Source organism: Erpetoichthys calabaricus, chromosome 13 (assembly GCF_900747795.2).
Source record: "Erpetoichthys calabaricus chromosome 13, fErpCal1.3, whole genome shotgun sequence".
Classification (NCBI taxonomy): domain Eukaryota; kingdom Metazoa; phylum Chordata; class Cladistia; order Polypteriformes; family Polypteridae; genus Erpetoichthys; species Erpetoichthys calabaricus.
Genome location: NC_041406.2, coordinates 108,002,570 through 108,023,588, shown reverse-complemented (window position 1 = coordinate 108,023,588; position 21,019 = coordinate 108,002,570). Strand labels below are relative to the sequence as shown.

The following is a 21,019-nucleotide window of genomic DNA, read 5'->3' as shown; positions in this document are numbered from 1 at the left end:
AGGTGATACTGTATTTATCAACCTTTCACATGACCTTCTCAGTCAAAGAATTCATGTCCGATGAGTTTCTATTGCCAAAATCCCAGCCAGGGATGTGAACTGACTTGCAAACACCACCCGCTATTCATCGTACAGGTGATGAGCACACAAGGAAAGTCCACACAGTTTTTATAGAATAGATTAGATACACTTTATTACTGTCCAATGGGGATATTCAAATGCATACTGCGCCAAAACCATAAAATATACAGATACCAACTGAAACAACAATATGACAATTGAATAAAAACGTACAATACAATACAACATTGTGCTAAAATACTGTAACTGTAGTAGACTGAGACTGTACCGTCTTCTTATTGCTGGAGTTAAGCATATGACAGGAGGAATTGTTGAACTGCCTAGTGGCAACAGGCAAATTAGATCGCTGGGAGCGTTTCTTATTACATCATGGTGGACTGAGCCTGTGGCTAAAAGTACTCTGAGAAAGAATCACCAGAAGGGAATGGGCAAAATTGTTTGTGATGGTATCCAGCTTTGCCACCATCCTTTCTTCCATGGCAGCCTCCAGGGTGTCCATGGTCAGTCCTGTGATGGAGCAGGCTTTTCTGATATTTTGTTCAGGTGATTTTACAGTTCCTAAATTCAAATTGCTTCCAGAGGAGACCACAGCATAGAACAATACACTGGTTACAACAGACTGGTAAAACATTTCCAGCAGCTTGCGCGCATATCGAAAGAAAATCAGACGTCTCCTCAGGAAGTACAGTTTGCTCTGGCCTTTCTTTTACAGCAAATGCTTCTAGCTCTGACACACCTTGACATTCTCTACCTGGATGATGTTTGATTTGAAGGTTTCCTTGACAATCGAGAAGTCCACCACCAACTGTATTGTCGGGTAGAGGGGTTCTTTCATCAGCACTGACTCAGCTGTGGAATGGCCAATAGGCGGAGGCAGCTCGATGAGGTGTTCTCCAGGACTCTGAACAAATCCAAATTGTATTCTGAGATGTCATCTACTGTTGAATTCTGCTCCGTACCTGTCATATTTCTATTGTACTATTATATTGTATTGAGGATTACTTGTGTTCTATTCTGTGTATTGTATTGTATTGACTCCCCTTTTTTTTGACACCCACTGCATGCCCAACCTACCTGGAAAGGTTGTCTATCTTTGAGCTGCCTTTCCCAAGGTTTCTTTCATTTTTTTCCATACAAGGGTTTTTTTTTGGGGGGGGGGGGAGTTTTCCTCTTGTCTACTTAAAGAGTCAAGGCTGGGGGGCTGTCAAAAGGCAGGGCCTGTTAAAGCCCATTGTGGCACTTCTTGTGTGATTTTGGGCTATACAAAAATAAATTGTATTGTATTGTTGATGTTGAGCTGCAGGTGATGCTCCCTGCACCACAAGATAAAAGCCTTCCACCAGTCTCCCGACTTGTCTCCATTGTCAATACAACCTATGATGGAGGAGTCATCTGAGAACTTCTCTAAACAGCAAGAGCTGTTATTATACCTAACGTTTGTTGTTTAGAGGGTAAACAAGAAGAGAGACAGGATGGTTCCCTGATGTGCCCCAGTATTACACACCACCATCTTTGACTCACAGTCCTTTATACTCACAAACTGTCATCTGTTGGTCAGTTAATCCATGATCCAGGAAACTGAAGGAGGCATCAGGATGCACGCCACTTAGTTTGTTCTCCAGTTTGTAAGGCAGGATGGTGTTAAAGGTGCTGGAGGAATCAAAGAACATGATCCTGACTGTGGCGTTGGCTTTGTGCAGGTGAAATCAAAAAAGGCAATGCCATTGCTAATTCATTGGCACCCAAATGCAAGTAAACTTACACTGTTCTGAAAGTGAATCTGAAAGAAGGTAGCATTTATAAAAAAGGGGGTGGTGAAATCAGTTTGTGTACATATGTCACCATTGCATAGGTTTAATATTTATTTTCACAAATACTACAGCTCAAAGAAAATTGCAGTTTAATTTACAATAAGTAGGCAGAACAGAAGCCCAAGTGCCTCATATTACCTTGACCCAGGTTCAGTTGCTAGCTGGGTTCCTTCTGTGTGAATTTATGCCTTCATTCCATGTGACTATTGATGTGATCTCTCTTCCACACAAGCTGGTGTCAGATTAACCTTTTCGCATTGCGCAGGGAAGCTATAAGGTAATTAGTCATGCCTAAAACAGACCCTTTCCTCTTGCAGGAGAAAGCATTTCCCAAGATGCATGTGGGTCTAAAACTCTGGTTTTGCTTAATTCTGCAAGGATACTTTCTCAAGCATATCGCTGACTCCACTATGTGTGCTCTTCGTCCCTTAGGACTAATGCAGGCATTTTTCATATGGGGTGAATGTCCAGGTGTGATGCTATTTAAAGAACTGTTTTATGAAAAATTATTCACAGCCCTTATGAAAAATGTCCCCTTTCTCCTGTGGGCATGAGATTAAACAGCAGATTTTCTCTTAATCTATGAATTTTCCCGAATGTTGTGTCACTTCCTAGCAAAAGTTTTTCTAAAGATCGATGTGCGGTGGTTGCCTCACCCCCTCTAGTATGTCCAATGGACCCTCTATTTATTTATTTATTTTATTATTTATTACCTTTTTCTGTTGAGCAAGTGAACCACACTTCAGTGTTAGTTAAATTCAGTGTGTGGCACAGTGCTTAGTGCTGCTTCACTACCAGATCCTGGGTTTAAATACTAGCCTGTACAGTGTCTGATGGAGATGACTGGTTTCTGATTGGGTTTACCTTTCACAACCCAGTGGCATGCCTTCTAGATTAACTAGTGACTTTAAACTGACCCAATATGAGTGTGCCACGTGAGAGACTAAGCCTCAGGGCTTTGGGTTTAATTCCTGCTTTGTGCCTGACTTGGCCAGTCTAGACTGCCGCTCTCTGATGACCAAAATCAAACTATGTGACTTCTGAAAACAGATGGATAGATGGATGGATGGATGGATGGATGGATGGATGGATGGATGGATGGATGGATGGATGTAGAAAACATTGTGTTGTCCTTGACGGTGCCCTACAAAATGAATTGAGCTTCATTACTAGGCATTTGTCCTGGCATTACATCCATAGATTTAACAATATTATGTCAAAATTGAAAGAACAATAAGAATGCATATAATAGTAATATAAGGTAAGATATTGCACAAAAAATAATTTATATAAATAAAATCATAAGCTGTTTGTATGTCTGTTTGTTTGTCTGATCACCAATCACAAAAGAACAGTTGAACCAACATTTCCGAAATTTTGCACGTATGTTTCTATGTGAACTGTGTAGTGGTTATGGAGTTTGGACTTCAGACCTCAAGGTTGTGGGTTGACACTGTGTGACCCTTAGCAAGTCACATGACCTGTCTGTGCTCCAACTGGAAAACCAAAAGAAATATAACCAATTGTATCATAAATGTTGTAAGTCACCTTGAATAAAGGCATCAGCCAAATTAATAAATGTAAATGTAAATACAGGCTACATGGCACATTTTCTCCTCAACCATTTTGGATAACAATTTCATTGTCTTGCCGGAATACTGCTTTTGTCAATGGTACGGCTTTTCGTTTCATCGTGGACTGTGTCCAGCCATGTTGACTTTCCAAAAGACAGCTTCCCCTGCCCTCGTTAATTTTGACCAGCATCCTTTTATGCAAAAACCTATGGGTCCAAAAGGGGTGTACGGTGCTGCCAAACCCTTAAGGAGCAATGTTCCTGTGTTTTAACTCACTCACAAAATTCCAAAATACCTTTTTGGTGAATTTTGCAGTTGCAAAAATCACATTCAAAGTGAAGTTTGGTATCAATTTCATGCATCTGTATGCAAAAAGAAACTTGGCTATTTCGTGCATCCCTACCTATTATTTTATGATGTTACTAGTCATTAAGTCTGTTACAATAACGGGCGGTAGAACAGTAGAGCATAAATAAACAATAGTAGGAACAGTCTATAGCAGTCTTTCTCAAAGTGGGCGATAACGCCACCTTGTGGGCGCTGGAGGCCTACAGGGGGGCGTTAAAGGGCCCAGAGAAAATTGGGGGGTGTTGAAGCGGTTTAGGGGGGGTGATGGCTGATTTGTGTTTTTTTTCTAATATTTTAAAATTTAAAGTAAAATCAAAACCTACCTACTATACTACATCGATTATTTCGTTCTTATTCCTGTCCTGTTTGATTGTATAAATATAAATAATTTATCATGGCTTTCGTAGGTAGCCCATGAGCAATCAAGTTTTAACAAGTTTTTATTAAACAACGTGATTTGTGCAATCCTGTATCAAGCGGCCGGATCATCGATACTTGTTCTAACTGATTCCAGTCATTTTTATTGAAAATAAAAAATATAGAAAATAAAAAATATTGAATTAAAAAATTTCGAAATTTTCGTATAAATAAAAAAATAATCTTAGCCCTAGCCTTAACCCCTAAACCAATTTTTTATTTATACTAAAATTTCGACGTTTTTTAATTGGATATTTTTTATTTTCTATATTTTTTATTTTTGATAAAAATGAGGGTTACCATTCTAACTTGCTCAGTACGAATTCCGTCGAATGAGGTAAATGAGTTTGTGCATGTTTGTCTTATTCCTGTCGGTGCGTGCTGTATTTTAATCTTATATAAGAGCGCGCAATACTTCTTTTATTTTCATTAGCGTTTTCGCACGCAATCGTTTGAAAGTTTTTTAAGCTCGATACTTTACTCACGTATTTGTAAAGACAAAACCATGTCGGAAGCAAAAAAGAAGAGACGGCAATACAGTGCGGAATATATTAAATACGGATTTGTTGAAAATCCCACAAATCCATCTTCGCCTATGTGCCTTCTTTGTCAAAAAACATTTTCGAATGAAGCGATGAAGCCTTCTAGGCTACAAGATCATTTGAATAAAATGCATCCAGATAAGAAAGAAAAAAATGTGGCCTATTTTCAAGACCTGGAAAAGAAGTACATAGCTCAGCCAACTGTATCAAAACTTTTTTCAGCGGCTTCTAAGCAAGACGATGACGGACTTCGAGCCTCGTACAATATCTCTTTGTTAATTGCTCAAACAGGCAAACCACACACTATTGGAGAAGAGTTAATTTTACCGGCAATAAAAGAAGTAATAACTACTGTGCTCCATAAACCAGCGGCAGATATTATTCGAAAAATTCCTTTGAGCAATAGTTCTGTGCAAAGACGAATTGATGAAATGGCTGAAAATATTGAAGACTCATTGTGCAATCATCTGAAGACTAGTCAATTCTCAATTCAGTTGGATGAGTCCACTTTACCAACTAATGAAGCACTATTGTTGTCATACGTGAGGTTTATTAAAGATGAGAAAATATGTCAAGAACTATTATTTGCTAGAAATTTAGAGACAGATACAACCGGAGAAACCATATTTAATACACTGGAAAAGTTTTGTGATGAGAAAGAAATTCCCTTGAAGAATATTATATCAGCTGCTACGGATGGCGCTCCGGCTATGACAGGGCGTCACAAAGACTTCATAGCGTACTTAAAAAATAAAATTCCAGATGTGCTCGCTGTTCATTGCATCATTCTTCGACAACATTTGGTTGCGAGAAATTTGAGTGAACGGCTGTTTCAATCACTGCAACATGTCATCAAAGCAGTCAATAAAATCCAAAAGAGCTCTTTAAATTACAGATTATTTAATCAGCTTTGTGTTGTTAATGATGAAGATTTCAACCGATTGCTGTTTTACACAGAAGTGCGTTGGCTATCAAGAGGTACTTGTCTGACTCGATTTTATAATCTGTTTGACTCTGTGATAGAGTTCTTGGAAAACAAAGGCACAGAATTGCGCAACAACCTCATCACATCAAAGAATGATATTGCGTACTTGACAGACCTGTATAAATTGTTTAATGATATCAATCTCCAACTTCAAGGTGACGACTTGAACTTGATTAAAACAAAAAATATCGTTGCTGCTTTCGTAGCCAAACTGCTCTTACACAAGAAAAACATCGGCAGACGTGAGTTTCACAATTTCCCTAATTTATCAGCAGTACCCTTCATCAACGACGACTTGCTTGTTTACTGCCAACATTTGGAGAACCTCCACAGTGATTTCAAAGAACGGTTCCAGGACATTTTAAAATTGGAAATACCGGACTGGGTGTTGGATCCTTTTTCAAATGTCATCACAGCAGGATCATCCCAGCTTGAGGAAGAACTTATAGAACTGACAACGAACGAGGAAATAAAAATCAAATTCAAAAATGGCTACCAAGAATATTGGCTACAAAAGCCAATCCCACAATTGTACCCTGGATTGTGGTCGATTGTTCAACGATTTTTGGTAGCATTCCCATCGTCATATTTGTGTGAACGTGGATTTAGTGCTGTGGCAACGCTGCTAACTAAAAAGAGGAATCGTTTGCATGTTACCGAACGCGGTGACTTACGGCTGTTTTTGAGTAAATTCGAACCTGATATTAACAAACTTGTTAAAAATCATCAGATTCATCCTTCACATTAGATAAGTTTTAAAATTTTAATTGAAATGTTTGTGTTAATTTGAGTAAAAGTCTTTTTAAATATTATAAAGTTGCGTTTTTATTGCTCCCGTTAGTTAGAAAGTCTGAAAAGTTTCAACTCAGAAACAGGATAAGACACATATGGCATGCTATAATTAAAGTAATGAATGCGTTTGTGATTTTTAAGATGTGGTAAAGTTAAAAATTTTGGGGGGCGCTAGAAAATAATTGATTCTCAAAGTGGGCGGTAGACAAAATAAGTTTGAGAACCTCTGGTCTATAGGGACCTTGACCTCATTCTTTTTGTTGGTCGTATTTTTCTTTCTTTCAGCCTTTCTTTTGTTGATGTTTACTTGCTGAGCTGACCGTTCTTCATATGCTGCCGCCGTGTATTGTGTGTCTTTAATTTTCTGTGACAGTAATACTGTCTTGTACGTCTGCTGGCTTGTATGTCCGTAATATACCTTTAATTTTCTCTGGCAGTAATACAGGCGTGCGCGTCGGTAATATGCCTTTAATTATCTCTGACAGTAATACTGGCTTGTATGTGGCTGTAATATGCGTCACTGTATTGTGTACCTTTAATTTCCTCTCGCAGTAATACTGGTTTGTATTTCCGTAAAACGCCTCTAACTTTCTCTAACAGTAATATCGCGCATCGCACCGTGCCCCGCGCATGCGCACTTCACCAGAAGACACACACACACGGACACCTGGACGCACAGAGGGATTTTATTAAAGAGGATAATATAAGCAGTTTTAAAAAACCAAGATCGATAGATGACATATGTAACCAAGAAATTTGGTTTGGACTGCTGGACAAGGCAGCCTGCTCTATGTTGCTCGAATGTGCAGATTGGAATTCCATTGCTCTTTCTGCATATGACAATAACTCTAAATAGAACTGACGACTCTACATTTTTTGACAAAGCAAAACATTACATTTTTGAAAAAGCCAATGCTAAAGTACACCAGCAAATTGTTAATAAGTGCAACAGAGATAAGCCATGATGAAACAGGAGATTTTAGTGCATGTCGAGTTGCTGTTCAGAATATCGTAGAAAGAGAAAGACTGGAGAGCTGACATCAGTTGCTTTTACTGTTTCTTGATGAAAGACATTGATTTAAATCCATTTTACGATGTGGTAGAAACCATTTTATCCTTTGGTGCAATTACACTGCTGTGATTTTTGGAAATTGTAAATGAAAGCTGAATGAATCGACTTTGAATCATCTTTATAACATTATCGAGTACTGCCACCAGTGCTGTGCCCTGTAATAACACAAAAAACTGCAATTCCACTCTCGTCCTGCGTATTATAAATGAATTCCATGATCCACAGATTCGATTATTCAACAAGCCATTCAAATTATTAATGTGGGATTGAACATCTATTCGTAACGCCACACTAAACCAGAAAATACAGAGACGTCATGTTTAAGGTTACCCATAATCCAACATGGTGTTATGGCATTCATGGAATCCAATTCTACATAAAATGAGCCAATAATTGACTCATGATAGAAGAAAAATTGTAAGCAACCAGGCAGGTAGTGTAGATGACAGACAGGATACTAACATTTCAGGCAGCAATGACCAAAGGGGTAAACATTTAAAAAAAAAAAAATCAGTATTTGCTTCCTTACCTTAAACCATTATGCTAATATAACTAGTCAAAACTGGGTACTTCAGCTAGTACATGCATAAAACAATGCAACAATGTATAGATACAATATAATGTAAGTAGTCAAGCGGAAACATAATTTAATTTGGACAGAGCTGTTTGCAGATCTGGGTGGATACAAAATTTGTGAATGATTATGGCAGGAAAAACACAATTTACACGTTGCTCTCACCAATAACATTATCATGATGGTAATAACTGAAAGATGAGTGTGGTTTTGGATTAAATTGCTTGATTGCACCTTGATCTGAGATACACATAGAGCCCTTTATTTCTGACCTTTCTTTATCCAGTTGTTTCGCTCTTGGTTTTTTATGCCACAAACTTCGTATCTGTATCTCTTTTTCACTATAAAGCCCATTTCATCCAACATGCCTCTAAAATTTCTTTTGATAGTTGAACTAATCTCTGGTCACTCAGCCTTGTGACATGGTGTCTGCATGCGTAGTTATCTCTCTCTCTCGATGCCCACTCTGTCTAAACTGCTTCCTTGCACCCTTTTTCATGTTCTTACAATCCACTTATACAAAGGCTATAATTATCACTAAGCAGCTGTGTAATCATGAAAATTGGCTCAAAAATCGATGGAAAACAGTTAACAGAAATTGCAAAGGCAGTGAGATGAGTCCACCATGCTGGTCTGTCTGGGGGGCAAACCTTCATTCTGCATGAGGCCCGGTGTCTCTCTAGGCTAATGTGCAGAAACACTGCCATTAATGACCTCATTGACAGTTTCTTAATTAAATAGTTGATGAATGAACTGTTTTATATAAAAGTAAAATCAATGACTGGTGGTTATATACAGTAGGTGTATAAAAGTGTTTCAATGAAATATGGGAAAAATGGTTGGCAGACATGATGATGGTCATTTAATTAGTCATTCAGCTTATGGTGCCAGAAAAGGAATAGAATAATCAAAAAATAATTTATTGATGCAGATTAGTTACCTTGTCTTAAATAATTTTTCTTTCCAAAAGTGATGTTTTTCAGTTGAGTTCCACCATTAATAATACATTTTTCATTTAACAATTAAGTAACACGAGTAAAAAATATGTTGAGTCACATAGTTATTACTAAAAAATACATGCATTCTTTGTCTACGTGTGGAAGTGTGTGTGTCTATCTGTCTGTCTGGCCCTTAAGTGCGAGGCTACAACATGAAGCTCAAAGAGCCGGCAAGGCGGCCCCCCCCAAGTTAACGAGTCGGAAGAAGAAAGAAGTATGAGGCTACAGCATGAAGCTGAAAGAAAGTGACTCTATCCCCCAAGTGAAACTGCTGACGAAAGAAAAACAAGAGAGAAACTCGCTTAGCTGCTGATAGACAAGAGGGGCGAGCATGTCCGCAAAATGAAACCGTCGACACTGCATTTCAATTTTTTTTTCTGATGATTTCAGTAGTTTCTAGGAGCCCGGGCTTCTTACAGCATGGGCTTACACAGCTAGTACATTATACGAGTAATAGGATAAATCTTGATAGTGAACAGTCCAATCTGAAATGCTTAATGCTAATATTGTGCTGAATGTTACAGGTTCGGCTCTCCAGCCTGTCTCGGCCTTTGGATATTTTCCGGGGATCTTGCAGTCCTCAATGATCCGATAAATACTTTAACGTTCTTCATAAGAGACATGATAAACCTAATGCAAAATCTTATTGCGCCCCTGTCACAGATCTGGCTTCAGTATATGCCATAATGGCAAACACATGATGAGGCTCACACCAAATCTCCATGGCCATTGAAACTGCACTTATATAGAACACTTCCGTGTGTGACCACACTATGGCGCCAGTGAGCCCCAAACCACAGATTTAGCAATACACCACATGTAAATAGAATAAAATAAATGATTTTTTATTCTTCTTCCAGGCATGTTCTCAATCATTTCCCTTTCACAAACCACCATGATATAATAAATGATGATTCAAAACAATTCTTCCTCCTTCTCCATCTCCTTTGAGTTTTGCCCACTGCCTTACCCGAGAGATGGTAGTGGGCTCCCTTTAAAGTGAACCCAGGAGTACTTCCAGTGACGTGACGTGGCCTGTAGTAAGTACTTCCAGGTTATTTACAAACCAAGGAGGTCCTCCCCAGACAGCTCCCTCTATTGTACCCCATGGATCCCTAAAGGGCTGCACTTCCGGACTCCAATTCCCATGCAGCCCTGCGGGTGTCCAAATTGGGACTCTATATGACAGTGTTTCTCAGCCTTTAAGTATTTGTGACCAGAGTTTTCATAACAGTTTTAATCGCACCCCCCTAACATTTTTTGAAACCCTAATAAAATTTATTCCTATATTTTTTGCTGCCGAAACACCACTACAAGTTTAAACTTTTCCTACGAATAGAGAAATTTCGCCACATATGGCAACATTCGCGCCCCCTTTTTTGTTACTTCGCACGCCCCACAGTTTGAGAACCGCTGCTATATGAGAAGCACTGCCACCTAGAATGGTGGGGAATGAACTGCTCCCCTACTGGTTTCTGCAGTCTTTGGGCATCCTGATCAGGACAGGAATAATAAGGCGTCCCAAGGAATCCTCTTCCATCCTGTGCAGGACGCCCATTCGTCCTTTGGGGCACCTACACATGTCACTATATATAGCTCCATGCCATTCACTCACCCTCCACAACAGCCCAAAACTCTCCATAACCTTTTCTACTTTCAGTTTGATTTTGCTGTGCCATCACTTCACAAGCTTGTCAGAGTCATTTCCTCCTCTCTCCCCCTTTCTTATTCACATTTGTCCTTGTCATTCATCTCAGTTGATTGCTTCATATGTTGTAATGGGAGCGGTGGTGTTGTGAAGAGTATTTATTAAATTTCTATGCCAAATTTTAAAAAAAATCTCTCAGCATCAGCAGCAAGCAGTACCACAGTAAACAGCATGTTAAATAGAGAAGAGTGTATATCACTCATAATAGATTTTACACTTTTCACACTAGGACAAACTCAGCTAATTTTACTACTCAGTCATGTTGTGATACATCACAAACGTATCTGGGGTCCAACCCATAGCTTAAGAAATATTGATCTAGATTGACCCACAGGACCAAAACGAACAACAATGGTGCAGATCCTACAAAACGGTGGAAGCTGGGAATGTTATGAGACACAAACTATTTTGGACAAAGCTCTCTTGTTAAGAGCTAATACCCAGAATGTTCCATCCATCCATCCATCATCCAACCTGCTATATCCTAACACAGGGTCACGGGGGTCTGCTGGAGCCAATCCCAGCCAACACAGGGTGCAAGGCAGGAAACAAACCCCAGGCAGGGCGCAAGCCCACCGCAGAACACACACATACACACACACACACCCCAAGCACACACTAGGGACAATTTAGAATCACCAATGCACTTAACCTGCATGTCTTTGGACTGTGGGAGGAAACCGGAGTACCTGGAGGAAACCGTACACAGACACGGGGAGAACATGCAAACTCCACGCAGGGAGGACCCGGGAAGTGAACCCGGGTCTCCTAACTGCGAGGCAGCAGCGCTACCCACTGCGCCACCGTGCTGCCCACCCAGAATGTTCACATCTGCATATGTTCTAAAAAATATTTTAAATGATTAAATTGATAAGAATATAGTACAATCAAAAATCATCAATGCAGCCCTGAAAAGCCTCAGAATACCGGTATGAGCCTGTAGGACACACTGGCATTACCCACTTTCCTATGCTTTGGCACAAAAGTTATTTGCTTAACAGATAGCTGCCAATTATTCTTATTTTAGGTAAAGTTTCAGTTCTCATCACAGGGCCTCGATATCTGGGACTCAACTGATAAGACTGATCAATCACAGGCAAATGGCACCCTAAAATGTCTCTATGATGTACCACTTAAACAACTGGTCAGTAAACAAAGAACCTAAACCCAATGATTGGAATCTCTGATGGCAACCTTTGCACCAAATGTCAACCAAAAGTATGGGCTTATGATCAACCAAAAAACCAATGGCAAAGCGTTATTCCTTATTTTGATAATGCTTCACAAGCACTCTGTACATGATCTCGCCATGATCTCTGCTTGGCTGTACCTTCTACCGCATAGCAGGACACATATTACCTAGGATGTTGCTGTAACAGATGTTGAAGTGGTCCATTTTACTCTGAATTCTAGCCAACTGCAAGTGTGTGGAAGACAATGGAGTTTGAGGAGGGTGTCATGAGTCCAAACCTTGCTAAAGGAAAGCAAGGTGCACAAGTAAGGAGACCGTGCGTAACCATGCATCTTGCTGAAGAAGGAAATTGACTGATCACTGACTACCCAGAATGTTATACTAGCAAATGAAGGCCACTGTGTGTGAAACCCTGGAGAAAACGGCAGTGTCACCCACAACCAAAAGGTGCAGGCAAAGCAAAAAAGGAGAAGAACTTCTTAACAATGAAAAAAGACACAGTGAACATCCTTTCACATGTGCCGGAGAGAGGTGAGGTGACCCAGAAGGATTGGGACAAAGCATCGCCTACAAATGAAGTCAACAGGAACTTGCCCATTAGTAACCCAACTTTGATTCTGAGAACTATTGGTTGTAAATTGGTAGTAAGTAAAAAAGACAGTTAATGTACTCTGTTTATTGGTATTACTGTAACTGAACAGTACTAAATAACTTGTATGAAAGATTCGTTTTGACTGTTATATGTCTCTTTTCATTAATTCAGTAGGAATGTTCAGGGCAGCATAACACACACAAAGGAGCTATGTGGGTGGTGGGCATAAAGCCGCAATGCCGCCATCACAGTGCAGACCCTAGAAACTTTATAACCAGTGTGATATATGGCCGGCAGTTTATCCAGGCCAATATCCCCAAGCCGCCAGATGGAGCCCTCCCTGCAACATGGAGGTGCCCCGAATTCCAACAGGGCGTCATGGACCTTGGAGTTTTAATTCACAGACCTGCTGGATACCGTGGGAGCCACCAAGGGACGCTGCAGGAAAGAACAGGGAATGGTACTTTCCCTATAGCCCGGAAGTACTTCCCAGTCACGGGATCGGAAGAAATGGTGTACTTCTGGGCTGAAGAAAAGAAGAGTTTTGATCTGACCCGGAAGTGCTAGGAAGTCACGTGGACTGAGGGACAGAAGCACTTCGGGGTCAAGGAGTTTAAAAGAACTGTGGGAAATCCCAGCAGTGAGCCGAGTTGGGAGGAAGGGTTACTGAGCTGCTGGGAGTTGGAGGATTAGGAATTGTGTTATTGATTATTGATTATTATTGAGTATTGTGGAGTGTAGGTGCTTTGTGCACATTGTTATTATAAGCACTTTTACCTGGTGTCTGATGTGTGGTCTGAGGGTTCAAGGGGACAACAGCGCCCCCTATCTACCACACCAGCTAAAATGTATCCATCTAATCAACCGAAAGCCCAGAATTCTGACTAGAATATTTGAAAGGTAATTCTTAAGATACAAATGAAGGAAATAGAAACCATACTGTAAGTTGTGTGTGTTATGCTACAGGAGATTAAAAGACACTAAACTAGCAGAGACTTATGTTTGTTATGTCTGAATATTCTTGCATATACCCATCTTCTATTATCCTTATATTAGGAATAAATTGTATTACTTGGTTTATTGCTGCAAGTATGTTTGGGTTACTTGTTGAAAAATAGCCTATCACCACTTCTGAACCACAAACAGGGAAAGTGAATGTTACTTAATGTGGACTTTTGCCAATTTATGAACTTAAGTGTCTGGTTAGGGTGTCATCTGAGTGTGTACTGCTTAGGATCTACCAAGCAAAACCCACAGTGAGGAGGCCACAGGTGCAGATTCATAGCAGGTTTGAAGGATTGTATCTCAGAGCTGGCAGGGGAAACCCCCTGGAGAAAATGAAGTCTGTTGGTAGAAAATGCATCCAGTTAATATCTTCTTCTATGTCACTGTTTAAATGTTATAAAGAACCCTTCACTGGGCTCCTTATTTTAATCAGAGGACTTCCTACTGATCTCAGTCTGTACAACTGGAAACACCAAATGCACATTTGCAGTAAATAATTTTAAAATCTTCATTAACAATCCATGTGTTTTATAGCTCAGACCTCTCCTGTTTCAGTACGGTCAATTAATAAGTGATGATCAGCTGCTTGATATGGATGTTGCCTGCATAAAATAGACAAGAACCTAGGAAATCTTAGACTATATTTTCAGGGGCGACATACAGTAAGTGCTAAATTTACATACAGAAGGGCACCAAAACACAGGGCACTGACAGATAAAGCTGTGTGCTTACTTGTTTTAAGCTTAAATCTTTTCTTCTTTTTCTTTCTTTTTACAATTGAACAGAACTTCTAAAAGCAATTGTCTCTCAGGTTTTATGATGTCTAGCCATTCTGAGCATGATGGTTCAATAGAGCCTCACAACTCCAAAGTCGGGGCTCAGATCCTGGCACAGGCACTATTTGTGTGGCGATTGCTCCTGCTCTGTGTGTTTGTGTGTGAGAGAGCTTAATTCTGGTCCTGCTTTGTACCACCATACCTGCTAATTGAACAAAGAGGATACGAACATGAATGAATGGCTTTTATGAGATGGAAAGACCCATTTAAAGTAATTATTTTGAAGGGCGAGAGGAGCATACAAGAAAAAAAAAGAAGGTGAGGACATACTATAAAATAGGCCAGGAACGTAGAAGTATGCTGTTCATTACTAGTCTGGTAAATTTAGCAAATTTATTTTACAAAGCTTTAGTGAGACAAAACCTGAAAAACTTGCAGACAGGGTAAGGACTAATTCTAAACTGGCAAAAAGAAAAATCAGAAAATGCCTAAAAGGGCTTAAAACCGCTGCAGGAAATCCTGATAAGGAGTTTAAAATATTGCCAGTGGAAGCTTCTACTTTCTAAAATTAGTCAAGGAGATATAAAAATGATTACTCACAAGAACAATGGAAAAGTTCAAGTCACATCCTTTTCTAGTTCATGTCTGGGTACTGTTTGCACATTCTCGTTTTTTTACTGTATCTCTTAACTGGCTTTGCAAGTGTGTACTACGATAGACTGGTATAACTTCCAGAGAGGTGTCTCCAACTTTCCTATTTTTGTACTGAATTTCTCGTTTTCCCACATTGTGCACATTGCAGTCGTGTTCTTGACAGGATTAACTGACTCTCAGCATTATAGGAAAAAAGGACTATTCAAGAAAGAATAAGTATTCCATGGCTCCCTTAAACAATCGTCTTCTGTACCCGCTGCTTTGCTTGAATTTACTTTCTTTGTCTCTTAAGCATAACTCTACTATAAGCCAAACCTTTAGCTGCCAGCAAGAAGAGATGGCAACAACAAGCAGTAACAGGAGCGGTGCTTGCCAGTAGCACACAATACAAGAATTAAGTGCTGGAGAGCATCCTGTATTTTGTCTCAAGCTAAATCCTGAATGGAAATGTTAAAAGCAGGTTGAAAATATATGAAAAAACAGGAATAAGCACTCAATGTTGTACCTCACGTTCATGAAAAATCTGAAAGTGTTTGCATTTTATAAAAAAATATGCACATGAATATTAGTGCCCTTTTCCTTTTTTGTCTTTTTTTCTGTGCTTAGAAGACAAAATTAAAAAAACTAATATAAATGTACTCTCTCCCTAAATGTTAATATTATAAAGAAAATTCAATTACATTTTCAGATGGCACTATTGAAGTTATTCAAGGACACATTTTAATGCAATATTCAATTGAAATGTTCACATCTGGAAAGCAGCCACTTCCAAAATGTAGCCATATATTCTGGAAGGAGATGGGCCAAATTCTGGTAGAAAATGAAAGAGCTCATAATATGTTAAATCATCCAATTGCAGTAAGACTGGTTCTTAAAGAAAACCTTTATATTCTGGATGACAAATACCACCAAGCAACCATGTTTATATCCGTCTTTCAAAATCTACCTATCTATCTATTCAAATAGCTCTAATACAGCCACTTTTCATTATTTAATATCTAGTGTGGCGGATGGGATGCCTCTATACTGGAAGGACCAGGGGAGAGAACATATTTAGAGCATTACCTCCCCTGAGCAATAGATGGCAGCAGTGCTTTGAACTCCCACAGGGCTCCATGGAAGTTGGAGTTTGGTGCAGCCCTGTTGGGCGCTGCCAGGGGGTGCTGCAGGCATTCTTGACTGAGACAAGTACATTACAGTAATCCCTCCTCCATCGCGGGGGTTGCGTTCCAGAGCCACCCGCGAAATAAGAAAATCCGCGAAGTAGAAACCATATGTTTATATGGTTATTTTTATATTGTCATGCTTGGGTCACAGATTTGCGCAGAAACACAGGAGGTTGTAGAGAGACAGGAACGTTATTCAAACACTGCAAACAAACATTTGTCTCTTTTTGAAAAGTTTAAACTGTGCTCCATGACAAGACAGAGATGACAGTTCCGTCTCACAATTAAAAGAATGCAAACATATCTTCCTCTTCAAAGGAGTGCGCGTCAGGAGCAGAGCATGTCAGAGAGATAGAGAAAAGCAAACAAATCAATAGGGCTGTTTGGCTTTTAAGTATGCGAAGCACCGCGGCACAAAGCTGTTGAAGGCGGCAGCTCACACCCCCTCCGTCAGGAGCAGAGAAAGAGAGAGAGAGAGAGCGATAGAGAGAGACAGAGAAAAACAAACAACCGAAAATCAATAAGTGCCCTTCGTGCTTTTAAGTATGCGAAGCACCGTGCAGCATGTCGCTTCAGGAAGCAGCTGCACAGAAGGTAGCAACGTGAAGATAATCTTTCAGCATTTTTAGACAAGCGTCCGTATCGTCTAGGTGTGCGAACAGCCCCCCCTGCTCAATCCCCCTACGTCAGGATCAGAGAAAGTCAGCGCAAGAGAGAGAGAGAGAAAAGTAAGTTGAGTAGCTTCTCAGCCATCTGCCAATAGCGTCCCTTGTATGAAATCAACTGGGCAAACCAACTGAGGAAGCATGTACAAGAAATTAAAAGACCCATTGTCCGCAGAAATTCGCGAACCAGCAAAAAATCCGCGATATATATTTAAATATGCTTACATATAAAATCCGCGATAGAGTGAAGCCGCAAAAGGCGAAGCGCGATACAGCGAGGGATTACTGTGTTCTGTTGTGCACTGAATGGTCGTGTCTAGCAGACACCTTAATAGATAATGACACTGTGTCCAATATACTGTGCCAGTGACCGACATGCACAATTCTATTCACTTAATACTTCGTAAATACTAACATTTTGTTAATTTACTAATAGATAATTCTTGTTATATGTGTATTTGTGCCTTTTTGACTGCTGTTGTAACCCTGCAAATTCCTTCAAAATGAATAAAGTATCTGCATAATGGTTCAAAAAATATTCACAGTAGTCAAGTGGGTTAGAATGTGATACAATCAGAAATCAACAAGGTAGCCCTGAAGAGCCTCACAATACAGTTATGGACCAAATGAAGTAACTTAGGAGACTGGTTAGGATGTCTCTTGGATATGTCCTGCTAGAGATGTACCAGGCAAAACTCATAGTGAGGAGGCCTGAAATCAATTAACTAAAGAAACATTACTATAAACTTGCTAAGTACACTTTTCCGGTCAACATTAATCTAATATTAAATATGATTTTATAGTTTGGCACAGTAGTGCCATGATTAGTGCTGTTGGTGTCATAGCTCTAGAAGGCTGCATTCATATTATGGTGGTGGCAGTTTCTGATTGATGCTTGCACATTCTTTCCATGTATACATGAGTTATTCTCTGGGGATTCTAGTTTTTTTTTTTTATCATTGCCATATATACTTGCGTATAAGTCGGGTCTTGAAACCTGAAAAATCGATCATAAAATCAGACCCGACTTATACGCTTGTTCAAAAATACGACACTTAAATTTGGTCTTGTACATCTTCTTGCTTCCTCCAATCTCACACCAGTTTCTCAGACACATCGAATTTTGTTGCAGCAGCACAGTTACCAATTTCTTTCACTACTTCAATTACTTTTAATTTAAAACCAGCTTCATATTATCTTCTGATCGAACGCACCATTGTAGATAAGGGATGTCCTTACGATAAAGGTGTATGAGGGTGTGAGATACAAAAAACACAAAACAGTGCAAACGTCGCTTTGGAATAGTTCAGGTATTATCGTGTGGTCACGTAGGCACAATACATAGAAAAAAAGGCAGTGTGCTCCGTGGTTACTCTCTCAGGTGGGTGTCACCATATCATAATCTCTTGGACCAATAGCGTGAGTTTTCCGCATTCGGAAAACCGACATTATAAAATACCAGAAACTATATGGTAAAATCAAGCCCTGACTTATCCGCAGGAAAACTTAAATGCGAGTAAATATGGTATTTTCATAAAGACAGGCATGTTAGGATGATAGTTGCTTTTAAATTGGCAGCACAGTCGATAACGCTGTTGTGTGTGTATGTGTGTGAGAGTGTGCCATATCAAGGACTAGTATACTGTAAATGTGGATGTCAGCCCTGTCTATCACTAACCACACTTATGTGCCCATCCACATTATTCAGCCAGTAGAAGCTCTGACCTCCCTGAACATGAACTGGAAAGAGTGGGTTTTATAATATACAATAAGCGAAAGAAGTGAATTACTGGAACTTGATGTTGTTATGATTGACTTTTAAACAGAATGATGCTGCAGTTGATGGTATGTACATAAACAAGTGGGCCATTTAATTTAGCATGGTTTTATCGTGTCATAATTAAAAATGTTAATGTCAATTTATTTATAGAGCACATTTAAAACAACATCAATAATGCAGTAGCCAAAGTGCTTTACAATACAATATACAATAAACATAAATAAGCACAACACAAACCAGCATTAAATTGAAACAAACAAATGACTAAGAGGGAGGAACTATCATTATCACTGAAGGTCATGTTAAGCTAGAGAACAGAAATGCGTCATCAATCTCACCTTAAACAGTCCAATTGAAGGAGACTCTTTAGTGGAATTGGGTAAAGAATTTCACAGGCAAGGTGTAGCAGCTGCAAAAGCCCTGTCCCCATTAGTTTTACACTTAGTATGAGGGACCACAAGAAACAACTGACCAGTAAATGTAAGCTCTCTGGATGGCTAGTGTATAACACACAATTCAGATAAATAAGTGGAAGCATAACCATGTATTGATTTAAAAACCAGCAGCAAAATATTAAAACCAATTCTGAAACTAACAGGTAGTGTGAGATAATAATTTAGCGGTGATAGAATTTAGCTGTAACGTAATATACTGTAATTCAAATGCAGTATTTAAGAAATTTAAGATAAGATTCTATTAATATATCTAAATTTAATTTCTTCCACAGTAGCCAGCTTAAAGAGATTAAAATTGGAGAAACAGAATCAAACTTTTTTGCCCTGACCTAAAAATGGTCAGCAACATTTTGGACCAACTGCAACCTGAGCATCAGGGATTTGCTGATCCCAGAATACAACAAGTTGCAGTAATCAAACTGAGAAAAGATGAAAGCATGAGTAACTTTTTCAAGATCCCCTAAGAGATAAAAAAGGCTTAACCTTGGCTAAAAGGCTAAGCTGGAAAAAGCAACTTTTGACCACAGAATTTATCTGTTGCTCAAAAGAGAGGTTACTGTCAAAAATAACCCCAAGATTCCAAACGTGAGGTTTACAAAAGTCCGCAAAAGAGTCAAGAAGTTCAAAACTAATTTGAGCACTGACTGCCAGACCAGCTATCAGCACTTCAATTTTATTTTGATTAAAATCGAGAAAATTGCCAGCCATCCAGGATCTTAGTTCTACAAGACAATTGTGCAGCCGATTCATTGCAGAGTTACACACAGGAATATTGAGCTGCGTATCACCAATATAATAATGAAAGGAAACATTAGACTTCCCAAAAATAGCTCCTGTAGGAAACATATCAATCAAATGATTGATTTCACTTTAAAATGCATACAAAAATGTATTGCATTTTATTTCCTGTCCATAGATCTCATGTTATAACTAAAAGCAGCCATATTGTATTTCGCTAAGCGGCGGCTTTGTGTGTATTGCATTTTGAATTGAGACCACACTTTAATCGAGCCAAATCTAAATGTAATCAAATGACCAATCAGCATCAAAATGTGAGGCCTGGGGCGTGAACAATTGGGGAAACAGGAGTTCCAATCATGAGTTTGTTGTACTTTACTTGGAAGGAAGGTCAACAGCAAGTAGATAGGTGGAAGCTAGTGATCTAAATTATGATTTCATTTTATTGTGTGTCAAAATATGTGATTATCAAAGAGGATATGGATGAAAAGTATCAAAGAAACCAAGCTCAGTGATTCTAACAAATGCTTCACTTTATTCAGCATTTAATTAAAATCGTTAACATCAAACACCTCGAAAATTTAACTGCATTGCTTAATTTAACTTGTACGTAAAGAAAACAAGCTTAGATAACATAACATAAAGGAAAATTTTTTTAGCAAGACCTAAACTGTACTTTTTGCCATTTCAGTTAACCACTGCCCAGTCCATATTGACTAAACTTAAGCTCATCACTGAAATGCAGAAATGTTTAGAAGTGGGTGCCTCTTCCTCCATCTTTTGATGCGCTGATTGGTCATTTGATCACATTTAGTTGTGGCACGATTAAAGCATGGTTTTGAACTGAAATGCAATATACACGGGGCTGCTGCTAAGCAAAATGCAATACATCTGGATTTCTTTTACTTATGACGTGCGATCTGTCAACATGAATTTTAAAATGATTCACTTTTGTCTAGCATTTTGAACCGAGAATAAAATTGCGTGAAAATCAATTGATCGTTTGGATGATATGTTGATTATGTCATGATAAAACCATGCCAAAATTAAATGCCCCATTTGCAAATGCATTGTAATTTGACATAGTTACCACG

The 21,019-nt window shown here is 39.1% G+C and overlaps 1 protein-coding gene across 1 annotated transcript; it reads left to right on the top strand.

Moving 5' to 3' along the window:
- Positions 1-4,606: 4,606 nt before the first annotated feature.
- On the top strand, positions 4,607-6,494 carry LOC127530009 (SCAN domain-containing protein 3-like; the record flags this gene model as incomplete). Its single annotated transcript, XM_051935566.1, has 1 exon — positions 4,607-6,494. A coding segment is annotated over exon 1 (1,758 nt), but the record flags the coding sequence as incomplete, so codon positions are not given.
- Positions 6,495-21,019: the final 14,525 nt, after the last annotated feature.